Source organism: Mercenaria mercenaria, chromosome 2, assembly GCF_021730395.1.
Source record: "Mercenaria mercenaria strain notata chromosome 2, MADL_Memer_1, whole genome shotgun sequence".
Lineage (NCBI taxonomy): Eukaryota > Metazoa > Mollusca > Bivalvia > Venerida > Veneridae > Mercenaria > Mercenaria mercenaria.
The window spans coordinates 28,559,034-28,578,213 of NC_069362.1; the positions used below are offsets into that span (position 1 = coordinate 28,559,034).

Here is a 19,180-nt window from a genome sequence, read left to right on the forward strand (position 1 = left end):
GTAGCGAAATTATTGTTAAACTCATCATCTTACGATATCCATTAATAAGTACTAACTCTCTGCTCTACCATTTATACTGTAAAGCTGCTGAAGCATTTGTTTGAAATAAGAGCCATTCAATAAATATCATTGACTTCCATACAATGTCAGGCCGGTGTGAGCCTGACATTAAGCAGCTGTTCCATGCAATGTCAGGTCGGTGTGACCCTGTCATTAACCAGCTGATAAAATATGCAAATTTTCCTGTATGAAAAACATATTTCTTTTATCGATATAAACACATAAAAGCATTATCATTTTGATGAATCTTCTTGGCGGTATCAGGCGCCATCCTGTATGCTTCAATCACCATAAAATCACAGAGTCCAACATTAACACAAAATATAGTCCTTATAATGTTATGGCACATTCGTTTATTTTTCGAAAGTACAGTTTGCTTAACTGAAACTAGGCGGGTGTTTTAATCTGATTAAATTCCATTTTTTTTAAAAATAATTGTTGGTTCCGCATTGATGGCAGCTCTTATAAAGGCCACCTGGACTTAGCTGCTGTGCTAGTTGCCTTATTTCCTGTTCTGTCGAGCCCGTAATCGCGTGTTTCTCATATCGCTCTGACTTTTACAAATAAAATCTGTAAAGAGATCCTTTGGAAGCAAAGAATGCAACCAAGAATAATAATAACAGACTCGGTTTGATTGAGTCTGTTCATGAGAGATAATGAAATGCGCAACACCTCTCACGCCCCCTAGCACCGGCTTAAGCGGAACTCTATTACACAAATGTTGAATGGACTCCATGATCCCAAAGGACCAGAACATATAGCAACACTGAATCCAAGTACGGGGAGACTTTTTACAGCCGCCACACGGCACTTAAAGATTGCTGTTGTGATAGTTAATAAAATCTGTAAAAAATCTTTACAAACCTTAGTTTACGTGTGTCAGGATACGAGTTATATGACCCAGGGAAGTGCCTACGCCTTTAGTATCTTGAACAATAAAATGGGTCTTATCCCTAAGGTGACTATGTCTTAGACTAGCTGACAAACGAAATAGAATGTCCTTTATTAAAACGTATAGCTGGTGAGACCAAATATCTCATATATAGAATTTTCCTCTGGCTACCTTGCCTAAATGATTTCTATTAGGAGCTAAATAATTTTAGGGATCAGGCAAATCACTAAATGTTTCAGACTTACAATCTACAATTAATAATAATAAGCTCAAACTCCTATAGGCTGGAGACTCTATACTTGACTGGTCTTTTTGTTGAAGTTCCCGTCAGACAGTGTCTTTGAATCAACAAAATACGAGTCCTATCGCATAGATGCTCGGCCTCTGTCCTCTTAATTGAAGTTACAACTCTATATAAATGCCCTGACTCCTGGATGCTCAGCGCCTATGTACCATCACAAGTAGCATTCAACTACCATATAGGTATATCCCCGATGCCTTGGCTGTACTTCGCCAATAACGCTGAACCGTCTATAAGCTGGAACTCTCCTACTATCTCAGTAGATTACCAAACTCTGGGTCTCTGTCTCAGCCTATATTTGCTATCGTCTATTATGAGCATTTAACTACCATGAAGGTAAAACTCCTATGCGCAGGCCCTATAGCTCGAAACCTTGTTGAAATTCTTTAGTCTGTGAACTTCAAACGCCTTCTTTTTAATAATTTATCCGCCCTGACAGTGCAGTTGCAATAACTTCCGTATTCTGCAGCTCTTCTTTAGTCTGTGAACTTCAAACGCCTTCTTTTTAATAATTTATCCGCCCTGACAGTGCAGTTGCAATAACTTCCGTATCAAGGTACTGGGATAGATTATTAGTTGAATCCTCAATGTATCTTCTTCGACCGCTGGACAGAATGCTCTCTCCGCCATCCATCTACCCTAGCAGACGTGAGCTTTGATTGGTGCTATTTATAGAACGTGTTCTGATTGGTTCAAATTTATACGTAGTATTTTACAACGAGTACTTGTTCTATCAAATATCTGGTTCCTTTTAACTATTGTATATGACATAATGTATGATGCTGGGATCCAGCTATCACCATAATGAACCCAAATCAGCCATAAATGACCAAAATCCTTTTATTAACAGTTATTCAACGATAATTAGAGCAATGATAACATGAAAAAGGTAGTCAAGCACTATTTGTGCTCATGAGTTACGTTGTCAATATATCAAATATACAAATTATTCTGACAACGTGCATATGGTTAATTAGGTTTTCTTCTGGGAGCATTGATGTGGTGCACATGTAATGTTATTTGTTATCACAGTGACCACTAGGGGATAACTTTCCTTTACGCAATCTTGTCGTTTGGGAACATGAGGGGGATTAAGACAGATGTACCAGTAATCGGTTTAAACTCCATTGGCCTGTTTTGTCAAAGGCGGTGCCCCACTGAGTTTCCTTTCTTTGATTTTATCCTTCTTGTCTCGTGGCATGTTTTGTGTATTTTTAAAGTTTTCTGTAAATTACTTAATGTCTATCATTTATATCTGTCGTAGTATTTTGGGGAGACTGTTTTATTTCAGGGCGACGAGCTAGTTGTAAGGAATTGAAAAAGGAAAAAGAAAGCTGTTTCCTAAAAACAATATATGGCTATACCCTGAAAAGCTATATGCGCAACGTTTTTTTAATTTAAAAATATAGAATATCTGAAATTAAAAGATCATGGAACCATGCCCTTTGCGTACGCGTCATAGATATGTGTAGAGAACTATATAGGTTATTTGCTGGTCGTGTTAGAATGAAAGATATAAATTGGCGAAAAATTATGAAAAATGGACTACAGACAAAAAGATACGGCAAATCAAATATTATCAATTGAATGAAGCGGCAGTCATTTTGGGCACAGTGACGTCATCTTTCTTTCCTTATATAGGTATTATCATATACAGTATTAATGGCGAAATTATGTTTAATACATTTAAACATGGGGTTTAACATAAATTTAAGGTATACATGTACGTTTACACACAAGCTAAGGTTCATATAATATTATGACCCACAAAATATGATTCACTTAGTTGTTAAACGCTGATTATTAGTATAACATAATGCCCATAAACTCAGTTCCAAAAGAAAGTGTGCACTTAGTTTTCTGTTATTTTTTCTCGGTTATTTTCATGAAAACTTATAATGTTTGGTACCAAAATTTAAATCAGTTCGTAAACAAATTGGTGTGCATTTAGATTTTGAGTTATACCTGAGAGTTAGTGTATGAAAAAATGAAACAAAAACGTCGGGTTTTTTTAAATATTTAAACTTAAAAAGTGCACACTTTCTTTTGGAACTGAGTATATAAGGAAAGAGTGATGATGTCACTGTGTCCAAAATGGCTGCCGTTTCATATATAGAGGGTATTCAAATTGCTATATGTCCGAATTTGATACTTTTCCCATCAGTGTTAATGTTTCACCTAGTTCTTTCTAACAAGAAATGTTACCAAATGTTGCATATTCCCCTTTAACTGGGCTCGTACAACCCTACCCTGGCCTATAGAAATACATATATAGTCTATACAGTTTCCAATTATAATAAATGTTCCTGTTTTCCAAGTACCCTCATGCAATGGAACAGCCTCTCGTATGAAAATGTTCTCCTGTATGACAATATGCATGCAAATAGTTGCAGCAAAGTGTGTTCTAACCTGATTTTAGTATTTTTGTCTGAATATTTAACACTTTAATTTGCCATCTTACTGTCAGTACTTTTGTACAAGCCTTTCTCTTGCAAGCGCTGACTATTAAACAGTAATCGAAGATAGATATAGATGTTGTTTCTCATAATTTCGGACTATCCAGAGTACATGCAGATTCCCCATGTGAGTTAAGGTCTCTTTCTATGGTAAGTATCTACTTATACTATGATAAAGAGATTGTAGCTGTAGGACAAGTAATCACTGCTGGGAGTTTAGTCCCGAAGTGATGACTAATGCAACGGAAACAAGCAAAACTCAAGCCACATTGCCATACTTGGCGAAAAGGTGAACGTAAATGAAATGAAACAACGAATATAAGCTCTGTACAGCTTTTGAACGAACTTATTTTAGGAACAGTTAAAACCAATGTTACCCCCAGCAATGTAATGGTACCCATTTACAACTGGATCGACTGAGACTATCGTAATAAAATGCATCGCCCATGGACACACAGCAATGTGAGTAGCCAGGAATCTAATCCAAATGATAGGACGTTTCGGGACAGCTTGATAACTTTTGATGGCGGCTGTCCCGTCACATTTAGAGGGATTACAAATATAAAATGTCATATAATGAAGTCATCCCGATAAGTCAAATGAGTAAGGCTACCAGGAATCGATCTCGCGGCCTTCACTTCTTGTAGGAAAGCATCTCAGCTCTCCGCGAGACGGGTCTCTTGCTGTCCGTAAAAATTCTTTCCGGTGTTTTATAGTTTGATCAGTATCAGTGAAAGCTTGACCTTACAAGCTTTTTGTTTACATTGGACACGCAAATTAGTTCGGTAAATTTGGTTCTTAAACAGAATATACAAATTGTTTCAACGTATAATGCATATATAAATTGTATTCTAGGGAACTTTTAATTTGGTTTCCACGAAAACATCACAGCAGCTGCTTTCGACGCCATTTTTTATGTTTCAACCTGGCCGAATTCGGATGAGACAATGTTCGGACGAATAGGCGTGTCAGAAATTAAATAGCATTAAAGTAAACCCTGGGAGAGAAAATACCAAGGTCCCTACTGGGGCTCGAACCCCGGACCTCGAGATCTGTAGGCGGACACTCATCCACGTCGCTAAAGGGTTAAAACCCAACAGCAAGGCTGTGGGAAGTGGCCTATAAACCTACAATCACTACACTTCTCTCCCTTTACTTTCAGAGCTTACCAGCTCTCCAGAATGACACTCCATGCTCACCGCATGAGTCCGTCAAACACTTCTGACACCATTAAAGTAAACCCTGGGAGAGAAAATACCAAGGTCCCTACTGGGGCTCAAACCCCGGACCTCGAGATCTGTAGGCGGACACTCAACCACGTCGCTAAAGGGTTAACCCAACAGCAAGGCTGTTGGAAGTGGCCTATTAACCTACTATCACTACAGCATTGACCATTTCGACATTATAGGATAAATCCCGTTCTCCAGTATTTCTGTAAATAGGGTCGGGGTGGGGGGGGGGGGCTGATGGGATTAACCGATATAATGACCATGTTCAATATTAGTGATTATTTTTGCCAGAAGATAAGGATTTAGGAAAATTCTTACTTTCTCACAATGAAAATTGATCAGGTCGGAAAAAGCTATGCCTCCAGGGTCACATTATTGTTTTTGCATGTCAGTTGACAAAGGGATTAATGTCACTTTAATAACCCTAATTACATATAAAACATTTCATCAAAATATTTTTTGACTCGAGGGACATTTCTTTTTTAGAATTTAATTGCAACAAGAATACATAGAATAATGTACAAGTTTTCAACTTTATTCCTATGACTTTCATACTAAATATACATTGATATTGATATCAACATACAAATATAAAATATATATTACACAAAGTCAGTTTTAGTAAATGGCAACCTTATATATAAGAGCATTTGAATAAAAAAAAAACCTTATAAAAAATTTCTTAATTTTCGTTATTTGTGATTAATTGTTTTTTATGCGGTTCTTCCAGACACTTAAAAATTCTCTGGAAGATAATAACAGGCGCTACGATTATAGGCCAAGAAGTTTTCATAAATTAGTTAAAAAGAAATAATGTTAAATTACATGTATGTTAATATCAAGTATTTGATGACATCTAGATCTGTAATCGTTGTATTGAGCTCATATTTGCGTGACTAAATCTAATTAATATTTATGTCTCCCCCAGTAGACATATTGTTTTTGTCCTGTCCGTCCGTCTGTCCGTCCGGCCGTCCGTACGTCACACTTCATTTCAGAGCAATAACTGGAGAACCATTTGACCTGGAACCTTCAAACTTCATAGGGTTGTAGGGCTGCTGGAGTAGACGACCCCTATTGTTTTTGGGGTCACTCCATCAAAGGTCAAGGTCACAGGGGCCTGAACATTGAAAACCATTTCCGATCAATAACTAGAGAACCACTGGACCCAGAATGTTGAAACTTCATAGGATGATTGGTCATGATGAAGAGTAGATGACCCCTATTGATTTTGGGGTCACTCGTCAAAGGTCAAGGTCACAGGGGCCTGAACATTGAAAACCATTTCCAATCAATAACTAGATAACCACTTGACCCAGAATGTTGAAACTTCATAGGATGATTGGTCATGAAGAGTAGATGACCCCTATTGATTTTGGGATCACTCCATCAAAGGTTAAGGTCACAGGGGCCTGAACATTGAAAACCATTTCCATTCAATAACTAGAGAACCACTGACCCAGAATGTTGAAACTTGATAGGATGATTGGTCATAAAGAGTAGTTGACCCTTATTGATTATGGGATCACTCTGTCAAAGGTCAAGGTCACAGGGGCCTGAACATTGAAAACAATTTCTGATCAATAACTAGAGAACCACTTGACCCAGAATGTTGAAACTTCATAGGATGATTGAACATGCAAAGTAGATGACCCCTATCGATTTTGGGGTCACTCCATTAAAGGTCAAGGTCACAGGGGCCTGAACATTGAAAACCATTTCCGGTCAGTAACTTGAGAACCACTTGACCCAGAATGTTGAAACTTAATAGGATGATTGGTCATAAAGAGTAGATGACCCCTATTGATTTTGGGGTCACTCTGTGAAAGGTCAAGGTCACAGGGGCCCGCACATTGAAAACCATTTCCGGTCAGTAACTTGAGAACCACTTGACCCAGAATGATGAAACTTTGTAGGATGATTGGTCATGCAGAGTAGATGAACCCTAACGATTTTAGGGTCACTCTGTTAAAGGTCAAGGCCACAGGGGCCTGAACATGGAAAACCATTTCCAATCAATAACTTGAGAACCTCTCGACCCAGAATGTTGAAATTTCATAGGATGATTGTTCATGCAGAGTAAATGACCCTTATTGTTTTTGGGGTCACTCCGTTAAAGGTCAAGGTCACAGGGGCCTGAACATTGATAACCAGTTCTGATCAATAACTTGAGAACCACTTGACCCAGAATGTTGAAACTTCATAGGATGATTGAACATGCAGAGTAGATGACCCCTATTGATTTTGGGGTCAGTCTATTAAAGGTCAAGGTCACAGTGGCCTGTTCATGTAAAATCATTTTTTGGAAATAACTTGAGAACCACTTGACCTACAATGTTGAAACTTAATAGGATGATTGGACATGCAAAGTACATGACCCCTAATTATTTTGAGGTCACTTGATCAAAGGTCAGGGTCACAGGAGCCTGAACAGTGACTTGAGAACCACTAGGCCACGAGTGTTGAAATTTAGCGTGATGACTGGACATGCCAAGTAGATGATCCCTATTGCAGCCAACCATCAGTGTCTCTTTGACTTTCACTCCTGACCCCTATTGACTGCTTGCCTATAGGACTTTGCATTTGGGGGAGACTTGCGCTTTTTTACAAAAGCATTTTCTAGTTTCTTTAGAAGTTATTATGTAGATCGATTTTTCCTACGTTTTATATGTATATGTGCAAACTGAGAAAATGTTCAGTTGAATAAACTTGGAAACTTGTAAAACATTATCCGAAGCGCCGGAGAATAGTCAATACACAACATGTCACTTCTTCCAGACTGTTTTGACATACTAATAAATCAATAATTTCTGGTATAATTTGACAAGAACTTTATAAATATATACCATAGGGACTGCAGATAATAAAATCATCTAAATGAACAAAGTATCTTTCACAATTCATGCCTGATATGCCATACTCAATTACTATTTTTAACTTTTCAGACATTGCAACAACATGTCAAACACTCACCCAAATAGAACACATCATAGACTAGGCAATGAAAAAGTACCAGATTGTTTCACAGTAACAAAAGAATAATAAACCTGTGTAAAATAAATCAATATAACTAAAAGTCACTTAAGGAAAACACTTTTTTAAACAGAATAAAAAAAACTCCCAAAAAATGTGCAATTGTAAACATTACAATACAAAACCTGTAGATTATTTTATGATATAGAGTGAATTAGAATTCATATATATCACTCTGTACTTCCAAATACAGGAAACTTCCAAAAACCAGACTTTCCTTCTGGTCCCAAGGGTGTGCAGTTTACAGAAGTTACACTGTATTTGGTATAGCTTTACATTTTTTCATATTTATCAAATATACATTTCATATCCCATTATGTGCGCATGAACACTTTTGTATCTTTCTCAAAGTCTGTGAATGAGAAACTTTAAGACTTGTCTTCTGACTAGCTTTGTCAATAACAAATTCTAACTAACATGTTCATTCAAACAATATAATGCTGTTTACATATAAATAAACAAAACTACAGCAATCACCATAATTGATTAATGCCCCCAATATGCTATTTTGATATAGGGAAAGTTAAATGTTTCGATGATGAATTTTGACCTTTAAAAGTGACCTTGACCTTGGACCTAGTGACAGGTTGTGTTGGTAAATAAAAATGCTAGTTACATCAGAATCATCCAAGTAATAATACTAGACTGTCACAAAATTAAGCTATTTGAGCTTTGGTCTCCATGTGTGACCTTGAGTCACCTTGACCTTAGACCTCAAAGACTGGGTTGTGTGCTCTGCACATTGACTGGATGTGCTCGACTATTTGAGACCTTTCCACATAATACTAGCTCACATATAAAAAGCGTTACCACATTTTCTCACTTAAAAATGGCCATAATTTTGTAAACTGTGAATTAGAGATATGAAACCTGATTCAGAACTGTCATGTTATGATGGGAATGAACTGTTACGAGTAATGACAGCATTTGGTACCATAGTTCCTGAGAAACCTTCTTGCATGCAAAACATGTATGGGTTTAAAAACATTTGGTCGAGCAGTCTAAGGTAAAGGCTTACATTCAAAACATTCATAAAATTTCTATGTTAAAAGGGGCATACTTTTGACAAAATGTATGTGAAATTTTACAAAACCTGCTCTGTAAGATCATCTCATAATGACCAAAACTTGTGATTTGTCTAAAGGCATTCAGTCAAGTTTTTTCTGAGAAACCTGCTTAATATATGTTTTTTTTTTCTTCAAACTTTCTATGTTATAAAGGGGCACAATTTTAGCTAAATATAAACTAGAGTTTTGTTATTTGACCTGAGAGATCAAATTGTGATGCCAAAGACATGTGTGAAGTTTGAAAACATTTGGGCTAATACTTTCTGAGAAATCATACATGCAAAACCTCAAACAAAATTTCTAAGTTAAAAAGGAGCACAGTTTTGACAAAATAAAGGCTAGAGTTATGTAACGTGTCCTGTGAGGTCACTTAATGATGGCAAAGACAAGTGTGAAGTTTGGATGCATACAGAGAAACCTGCCTATATGCAAACCTTTTATGGTGTAGATGCAGACTTAGAATTCAACAAAAGCTCTGCTATTTGAAAAATTTGAATCAGTCGAGCTAAAATCTTATTGCTTAATTTTGATCTATTATAAATTGTAAAATTTAGATGTGTAATGGTCATATATTCATCATGTAGGACAGTATAATCAAGTAAAGTTGTTCCTAGATTTTTACACCACATTTACATTCACATTGCAATTATAGTTTATCAATTTATATTATCAAACATTGTAAAAATTTATTCAGAAACACAATGACTAATACACTTGTATATCATATAACAAGGTACAACAGTGGCACTGAGCATAATGTTTTAAAAGTAATACTAGGCTCACAATAATCAATTATAAATCAATAATAACATGATTATCAATGCAATAAAATATAAAGGCACACAATCAAACATATTATATAACACTTCAGATGATTTCATCAATGTTTAACAAAAATGATACAAAACTTTGCAAACAACCAGTCAATTATCACAGACAAATGGAATGTTAGCAAGAAAAAGTCAATATGAATGTTTAGGAAAAAGTATGGTCTGGTAAAACAAGAGCTGTCTGTTGACAGCATGCTTGACTATTTGAAGAATTGATAGAAGTATAGGGTCAAAATATTACCTGAGATTTTCAGACAAAAGAAAAAGAATAGATAAGATAAACTATGTACCTGCATTTGTGGATAAGTCTTGCACTATATGGCAATGTGTGACCATGACGGTAAGCAAGTGTTCAAAGTTTCAAAGCCGCATATCAAACAGTTTAGACAAAATATAGAATGGTATGTGGAACTTAACTAATTTCTATGTCAAAAAGGGCCATAACTGAGCTAAAGTCCTTGTCCTAGTAATGTAGTCTTGCATACATATGTAGACTATGATGGTAAACAAGTGGTCAAAGTTCCAAGCTAAATGACAACAGGTTAGGCAATATATGGACTGGTATGAAAAAATTAAATGATTTCCAAGTCCAAAAAGGGCTATAATTCAGCCAAAATACAGAGTTATGTACTCTTGCCTACAGATGGAAATCATGATGATAAACAAGTGTTAAAAGTTTCAAAGCCACAAGTCCAATAGTTTTGACAAAACATTGACTTGTACAACAAGAAGGCCATGATGACCCTAGGTCGCTCACCACAGTAACATACCATAACAAACATGTTTGACCTAGTGAACCAGTTTTTGACACCACATGACCCAGTTTCAAACTTGTCTGAGTTTTCAAGGAAATAAAACATTCTGACCAAGTTTCATGAAGACTGGAGCATAAATGCAGTCTCTAGTGTTTTTTTTTCCTTCAATATGGCCTAGTAACCTAGTTTTTTACCCAACCGGACCAAATTTTGTCTACAGATGGAAATCATGATGATAAACAATTGTTCAAACTTTCAAAACCACAGGTCAAATAGTTTTGACAAAACATGGACTTCTACAAAAATTGTACCAATTTCCAAGTCCAAAAAGGGCCATAATTTGGCCAAAATAGTTGACAGAGTTATGTTCTCTTGCCTACAGATAGAGACTTTTGTAAATAAACAAGTGATAAAAGTTTCAAAGCCATATGTTGAACACTTTACACAAAATGTGAACTGGTATGAAAAACTTAACCAAGATTTCTAAAATTAAAGAGGCCATAATTCTGCCAAAATCCTTGATAGAGTTATGTACTCTTGCCTAAAACTGGACATGGTGATGGTACACAAGTGTTGAAAGTTTCAAAGCTTTATCTCAAAAGACTTTGTTAAAGTGTGGACTGGTACGAAAAACTTAACCAAGGTGTGATGCCGGCACCGTGGCGAGTAGGATAACTCTACTGACTGATTCTTCGAATAGTCGAGCTAAAAAAGAGGAAGATCAGTAACTTAGACCTAAAAGTCAATTTCAAAATATCAAAGTCAAATGATAAAATGGACACATTTTTCTCTTTCTGCAGTGATAAATGACAAGTTTTCTCCACAAGAATGCTTCAGTTAAAGTGCGATGGACTTCCATGTTTACCAGTATATTTGAACAAAGAGGTAACTGCTGAATGCGAGTTATACTGCATCTTTGTTAGCATTTCAAAATATGTTAACTTGTTGTCTTAAAATACTTTTGAACAATTCCTACCTTTTCATAGAACATATAACTGACTTATTTCCCTAAGTGGGTTTTCATCATCAATACCATCTACACTGTAATAAAATATCACATTTCTAGAGGGACAAACACTTGTCAAACCTGTGTTTACAGAGTTGGTAACAGAAATATCAAAATCTTATATAGTTATTTTACAATGATAATGAAACTGGAAGCAGATTTTAGATTATTTTTACAGTTTTCTGACTTGTTTTATAATCTGTCTTACAGAAGTGTATCATCTAGCAATTTCAATCCTATCCAGTGAAGCATACAAAGACTGTCCATCGAAAATCCTTCTGGAATGACTCTTCTACTCGTGTTAACAAAGCTTGCTTTATACATTCCACGGACCTGAAACAAACCAAGTCACATTATGCATCATTCATGATTAACTTTAGCATTTTTGTAAACAGCATTGTTTCCGCAATCAATATATTATAACAGATAAACCTAATATTGCACACTTTATTCAACAACCATTACATGAGTTACCAGTACATTAAATTTTGCAATTATATTAAGATAGAATCAAATGATTTACAAATTTACTCTGACTACCTCTCTTGTGATAGCTATTGTGATTACAGTTTCTGGAAGTTACCTTATCTCTCATCTCTGACTCTCTCCTGTAACACTTTCTGGAAGTTACATTATCTCCCATCTCTGACTCTCTCCTGTAACACTTTCTGAAAGTTACCTTATCTCTCATCTCTGACTCTCTCTTGTTATAACACTTTCTGAAAGTTACACTATCTCTCATTTCTGACTCTCTCTTGTTGTAACACTTTCTGAAAGTTACATTATCTCTCATCTCTGACTCACTCTTGTTTAACACTTTCTGAAAGTTACATTATCTCTCATCTCTGACTCTCTGTTGTTGTAACACTTTCTGAAAGTTACATTATCTGTCATCACTGACTTTCTCTTGTTGTAAAACTTTCTGAAAGTTACATTATCTCTCATCTCTGACTCTCTCTTGTAACACTTTCTGAAAGTTACCTTATCTCTTATCTCTGACTTTCTGTTTTAACACTTTCTGAAAGTTACATCATCGCTCACCTCTGACTCTCTGTTTTAACACTTTCTGAAAGTTACATTATCTCCCATCTCTGGCTCTGTTTTAACACTTTCTGAAAGTTACCTTATCTCTCATCTCTGACTCTCTCTTGTTGTAACACTTTCTGAAAGTTACCTTATCTCTCATCTCTGACTCTCTCTTGTTGTAACACTTTCTGAAAGTTACATTATCTCTCATCTCTGGCTCTCTCTTGTTGTAACACTTTCTGAAAGTTACATTATCTGTCATCACTGACTTTCTCTTGTTGTAACACTTTCTGAAAGTTACCTTATCTCTGATCACTGACTTTCTCTTGTTTTAACACTTTCTGAAAGTTATCTTATCTCTCATCACTGACTTTCTCTTGTTTTAACACTTTCTGAAAGTTACATTATCTCTCATCTCTGACTTTCTGTTTTAACACTTTCTGAAAGTTACATCATCTCTCACCTCTGACTCTCTGTTTTAACACTTTCTGAAAATTACATTATCTCCCATCTCTGGCTCTCTGTTGTAACACTTTCTGAAAGTTACATTATCTCTCATCTCTGGCTTTCTCTTGTTGTAACACTTTCTGAAAGTTACATTATCTCCCATCTCTGGCTCTCTGTTTTAACACTTTCTGAATGTTACATTATCTCTCATCTCTGACTCTCTCTTGTTGTAACACTTTCTGAAAGTTACATTATCTGACTCGCTCTTGTTTAACACTTTTTGAAAGTTACATTATCTCTCATCTCTTGCTTTCTCTTACTATAACTCTTTTGGGAGTTATGTTATCTCCCATCTCTGACTCTCTCTTGTAACACTTTCTGAAAGTTACCTTATCTCTCATCTCTGACTGTCTCTTGTTGTAACACTTTCTGAAAATTACATTATCTCCCATCTCTGACTCTCTTGTAATTAAACTTTCAGAAAATTACATTATCTCTCATCTCTGACTCTTGTTGTAACACTTTCTAAAAGTTACCTTATCTCTCATCTCTGACTCCCTTCTGATAACACTTCCTGAAAGTTACATTATATCTCATCTCTGACTCTCTAGCGATAACACTTTCTGGAAGTTACAATATCTCTCATCTCTGACTCTCTCTTGTAACAGTTTCTGAAAGTTACCTATCTCTCATCTCTGACTCTTTCTTGTAACACTTTCTGAAAGTTGCCTTATCTCTCATCTCTGACTCTCTTGTGATAACACTTTCTGAAAGTTACCTCTCATCTCTGACTCTGCTGTGATAAAACTTTCTAAAAGGAGAACTATCTCTTTACCCTGTCTCTTTGTACAAGTCTGGTTTAATTCAAACAAATATACAATACTTAGCAGACACTGTCTGATTTGGTAAATTTACCGGTTCATGGGCCATAACTCTAGTTAAAAATGAAAATTGTTAAGAGTGAAAACATATATACTGTTTTTCCAAAATGACATGTCCCCCGCAGCGCCTTGACCTTTGACTTGGTGACCTTGACCTTTGACCTGGTGACCCCAAAGTTAGTAGGGGTTGTGTACTCAATAAGTACTATCAGCATGTGAAGTCTGAAGGTCCTGGGTGCAGTGGTTCGCGAGTAAAGTGCCTTCATGCAGAAAGTTAACGTTGGTCCCTGTGACCTTGACCTTTAACCTGGTGACCCCAAAGTCAGTAGGGGTCGTGTACTCAATGAGTACTATCAGCATGTGAATTTTGAAGCTCCTGGGTGCAGTGGTTCGCGAGTAAAGTGCCTTCATGCAAAAAGTTAACGTTGTGACTAATGAACGAACGGACGGACAGTTGAAAACTAATATGCCTCCCTTTGGATGCATAAAAACACTAATATCCAATATATATGACATAATGCGATGTTTCTTCTATCTGTTCTAGATACATACCCATTTTTTGTCTGCATCTGCCTACAACAATCCAATATCAAAGAGCTTTCTTTGGATGAATCCCGACACCAGTGACCATGGCTGAAATGAAAGAGAAAATTGTACTTAAAATTAAAGCTGTATCCTCATGTAATTTCATCCTAGTTTGCCTGTTTCTTCAAAAAAATTTCTTCAAACAACTTTCTAGTTTATTTGTTGATTTTACCAGATGCACCAATATAGATTACAGTTTCATATTTGCAAAAGAATATATACCAAAGGAAAATTTTATTTATGTAATCACAATGTCCTATTCCAATAAGAATATAGTCAATACGTAATGAACTACCAGTAATACAACTGACATTTCATGTACAGAATATAAAAGCAAGTTTTATACATGTTGAGTGTTTGGTGAATTTTTAATGTTTTCTTTGAACATGACTTTAACACAAAGATTTGGAATTTTGGCAACCTTTTATTCAACAGGGAAATATTTCTAGTCAGACATGTATTAAGGCAGCAACAAAATCTGGCTGCTGAAGGGAGGTGGCTGCTTTAGGCAAGTATAAATTAGATAAGAAGAACCAATTCTGGAAGTTAGCAGACAGACTGCTTCAGGAAAATGGCTGCTTAATACAGGTGGCAACTAAAGCAGGTTACCTAATAATAGATAAATTCTAATGTATTTTCCTATCATATTCTACAACTAAATTCATTAGGATAAAAAGAAATTTAGTATAAACTTATTATTCATGTGGACAAGCTTTAAATCTTGGAGGCAGCAAAATTTCAAAGACAAAAAATTCATATCAAAGTCAAAGACAGAATAACTTGTTGGAAAAATAATTTCAGAGTTTAAGCTGTGTGTTAACTAAATATAAATATTTACCGTGCTTTTGTAACACATGTCATCTTTGATCCAGGCTTCCATGTTAGCATAGCTCTGAGCTGGTCTGTTAGCGTGCAACTCTTTACAGAACTTACAATATACACCTTCACTATCTTCATTGTAATACCTCATCCAATCAAAGAAGCTGTTATATAAAGTCTCATTGTTGGCAATCTCAATCATTCTCTCAGCTAGCGCTTTAATACTTGGAAAATCAAACACATTCAGGTAGGAATTTGGTGGAACAAGTTCTAGATTGTACTTTGGTGCTGCTATAACTGGTATCTGATGTCGACTTAAAGCGTTCCAAAACTTCTCAGAAATGTAGTCTCGACAAAAACTGTTTTCAAATGCTAAATAGAACTTGTAGTCTTTTAAGTATTTTTTTCCACATTCTGTTGTTGGAACACCATGTGGACATATCATGTTTCCAGTACATGAACCAAAGTTGTCCACATCAACATAACGTTGTAACTCTCTAATTATTTTGTATCGCTGTGCTTGATCATAGCAGTTGCTCACCATAGTGGAAGCAAACTTGGTTTTCTTCCTTAAAAACATTTCCGTATTTTTTGGTTTCCTTTTAGCCTTGGCTTCCTCGGGTGTCATCTTGTAAAAGGATGTAAATGGATTATAAACAGTAGATTCCCTCCTGTATAACATAGTCCAATTGAAAGTGTTTGGTTTTACTTTTCCCCACATGAATGTCATCGGTTCCCAGCTTAATACAGCCCAAACCTGATCAGGAGTTCTGTATTCTGGCATCGGAATATCAATATTATACAGGGTACCGAGTAACCCCCGATACTTCCATAAATCATTTGCATGAAATAAGACGGCATCTGCTGTCTGTACAGCTGTCTGATCACTTGTAAATGTACACGATGCCTTACAAGTATTCATTGCATTTTGAGCATCATCCACCCATCCCCACCCACCAAAGAACGGTGTCCAAATTACAACCTTTTTAACAGGAGCAGCTTTCCAATAATTGTTCTCATATTTAACCAAATATTTATCAAAGTCTCTATTTACTTGTTCAACAGGTTTTTGTGGCATGTACCCTACTATTTCAACATAAAGTCTTTTTATAATCAATAAAATGACTACACAACATATTAGCATTGAGATCTGAAGGCAAATCTTCTGATACTTCCTTCGTCTTCCCTGCACCATTCTGGCAATCCCTCTCACGTTCATAAATCTTCTCTACTCTACAAAGTTGTAATATCTAATCCCTAGCTTTCCATCAGTCAGAAGGAGTCCAATTTTTAAATTTTCTTTCCAAGACACCTGTTACGTCACTGAAACAATAAGGTAGATAATTAGAACTTTAGACTGCAAACTAAAAATCAACTGACAACAAGAATAACTGTCACATCTGCATCTCTGAATGCAGTATCACATAAGAGAATATATACCATCATAATACTAACTGCCTCAAGAATCATGAAAACCTTGCAAGCTTTCCTAGAAAATAAATATGCTCGACAAACTCTGCCAAGTTCCTGTATCAAACAACATAATATATTTGATTATCTAAGAACTCAGTCCTAATACTACAAGTAAAACATGCTGACAGTTATTAAACCTAAATGTCTTCTGTATACACTGCATTCCCAAAATTAATAATTATGCAACTTTTTTTCAAAACAGCCAGTTGGAATCATATTGTTCTGAGACTAGCCAAAGGTGATGTTGCCAAAACTGACATGAAACAAGTGAAGGAAGTATTGCCAAATAATACAAAGTCTCCTGGTAGTCAATGGGCCTTAAAGCAAAAGCAGGGAAATGTTTTAATCAAATCAGTTTCCCTCGACAGATTAAGACATATGCATAAATTTATATTCCTGTCAACCCCCGAAAGCTTAAAGCAAAAGACATATTTACACTTGCAGACAACACAACAGAATTTATATACAACACAAACAGCCAAAAGGTTCCTATGATTATTTGGAGGATGGAGGTCCTCAGGTTGCCCAACAAAGACAAGGTTATTTTAGCATATGACATTTGATAAACATATTTTTCACTAAGGAATGATATGAATATAAAAACATTTATTCTTTACTTGTCAACGATTAATATAGTCATTAACTAATATATAATTCCAAAATTCATTAGAAATGCAAGTTGGTAAACTTAATATTACCTCCCTTTACCTATTTTGGTTGTGCAACCAGGATGGATTAGAAATCTTTGTATTAGGAGGCTACACACTTATTAGGAGGCTACACACTATCTTAAAGTTTACCTATTGGTTTCGATTATTGAAATATGTCAATATCTGTCAAATCCAAATGTAAAACTAGAAATTATATTGAAATCAAATGAAATGGTCCACATTTGAATATTTTCATATTAAAGGGAAGCAATTACAAAATTTCATAAAAAAATAAAACATATATTTCTAATAGTGATCTAACTCTGTTATGGGTCTTTTTGTTAATTAAAGAAATCTATAAAAGAATACACTAAAAATGACATAAAATGTTGCTTAAATGTGATTGACCACATTTAAAAGTTTGAACTGAATATGAAAAAATATCCTGCTTGGTCCATTAAAAATGTTTCCGCATCTCAAAAACTCATAACTGAGAAAAAACATAATAATAAAGATTTCAGCATTTTCAATAATTTGTTTAAAACATCCCAGAAAAAGTTGAAAATCATGACAAATATAGAATCTATGTTGCCCTCTTCTTTAGAAAGTTGAAGTGCATGTTTCAGACATGTGAAAACTATATAATGGTGGGCCGGCAAAATATTGCAGAAATTAGTACCTACTTGAAATTTCTATGCAGAACCAGTTTTCAAAAAAAGAAGATTCATGGATTTAAAACATCTTAAAGTAAAAGGTAGTCTGTAGTATTCTGAAGGAAAATACTACAGGAATTATGACATGTAATCCACAAACTATTGTTCTAAACATCTACCAAATTCTACAAATATATTATTTTGTAGTTATACCGATATTGATAAAATATTAGTGTAGCACTATAAGACTTTACCGATATTGGTAAAATATTAGTGTAGCACTATAAGACTTCACCGATATTGGTAAAATATTAGTGTAGCACTATAAGACTTTACCTATATTGGTAAGACTTTGTAAGTCTTTAGTAAAAATGTATGTTCTAAATCCTGTAATGCAGAGTGTTGTAAACTGGTATCAAAAATATGATTTAATTTATCCATATCATAGGTTTGTAGTGATTAAGTGATTAGTGGTTAATTAGTGGTGGCAGACGTTGGATGTGACATCACTCTGAGACCATGTGATCCAGCCTGTATCAGTTCTGCTCCAGCCATCATTGTCATTATATTAAGTTTTTGGAAAGCCTTGAGAAACTGACCAAGTTAGTTGTGGTTTACTGTATGAACATGTTCATCCTTGTTGTCTATGAGACAGCATTGTAATGCAAGTATGGTGATAATCTCTACCTATTTATTAGGGATGGCAACGAATAGCAATTTTGGTATTCGAATATTCGGTCAGCCTTCCGAACGATATTCGAATATTCGGTCATCAAATGATCAACAAATCAACTCAAAATCTTATGAATTTATCGTACCCTTAGCAGCGAACTGCATTAATTCTACTTTCGTTTACACCGGAAGTAATTTAGACATTGACGAATTAAGACTGATTTATCGTTCTCATCGCTTGTTCATCTTTTTGAATATAAAATATTTGTTATTTGCCTCCATTTACATATAATCTATATAGGTTTTACTTATTTTTAAATGTTTTTACAGGGATGTAGCCCTCCC

The 19,180-nt window shown here is 35.4% G+C and overlaps 2 protein-coding genes across 2 annotated transcripts in view; both read right to left on the reverse strand.

The window, feature by feature from the left end:
* LOC123563582 (amine oxidase [flavin-containing] A-like) overlaps positions 1 to 13,843 on the reverse strand; it is a 34,945-nt gene extending 21,102 nt beyond the window's left edge. Inside the window, exons 1-4 of the mRNA XM_053524988.1 lie at positions 13,785 to 13,843; positions 12,753 to 12,894; positions 12,213 to 12,449; positions 11,838 to 11,962 (exon numbers count right to left, since the gene is read on the reverse strand). Coding sequence (XP_053380963.1) covers positions 11,838 to 11,962; positions 12,213 to 12,449; positions 12,753 to 12,894; positions 13,785 to 13,843 — 563 coding nt within the window. The remainder of the gene's footprint in view (positions 1 to 11,837; positions 11,963 to 12,212; positions 12,450 to 12,752; positions 12,895 to 13,784) is intronic.
* On the reverse strand, positions 7,835 to 16,821 carry LOC123563583 (alpha-(1,3)-fucosyltransferase 7-like). Its single transcript, XM_045356454.2, has 3 exons — positions 15,407 to 16,821; positions 14,536 to 14,616; positions 7,835 to 11,962 (listed from the first exon to the last, which is right to left on the reverse strand). The coding sequence occupies exons 1-2, from the start codon at positions 16,604 to 16,606 to the stop codon at positions 14,557 to 14,559; spliced, it is 1,260 nt and encodes a 419-aa protein (XP_045212389.1). The 5' UTR covers positions 16,607 to 16,821; the 3' UTR covers positions 7,835 to 11,962; positions 14,536 to 14,556.
* Positions 16,822 to 19,180: the final 2,359 nt, after the last annotated feature.

Bases quoted from the DNA above. Each gene is read 5' to 3' on its own strand.
- LOC123563583 (XM_045356454.2), bottom strand. From the start codon at position 16,606: ATGAACGTGAGAGGGATTGCCAGAATGGTGCAGGGAAGACGAAGGAAG. The intron at 14,617-15,406 runs GTAAATATTTAT...CTTTCATTTCAG, and splicing joins ACATGTGTTACAAAAGCACG to CCATGGTCACTGGTGTCGGG.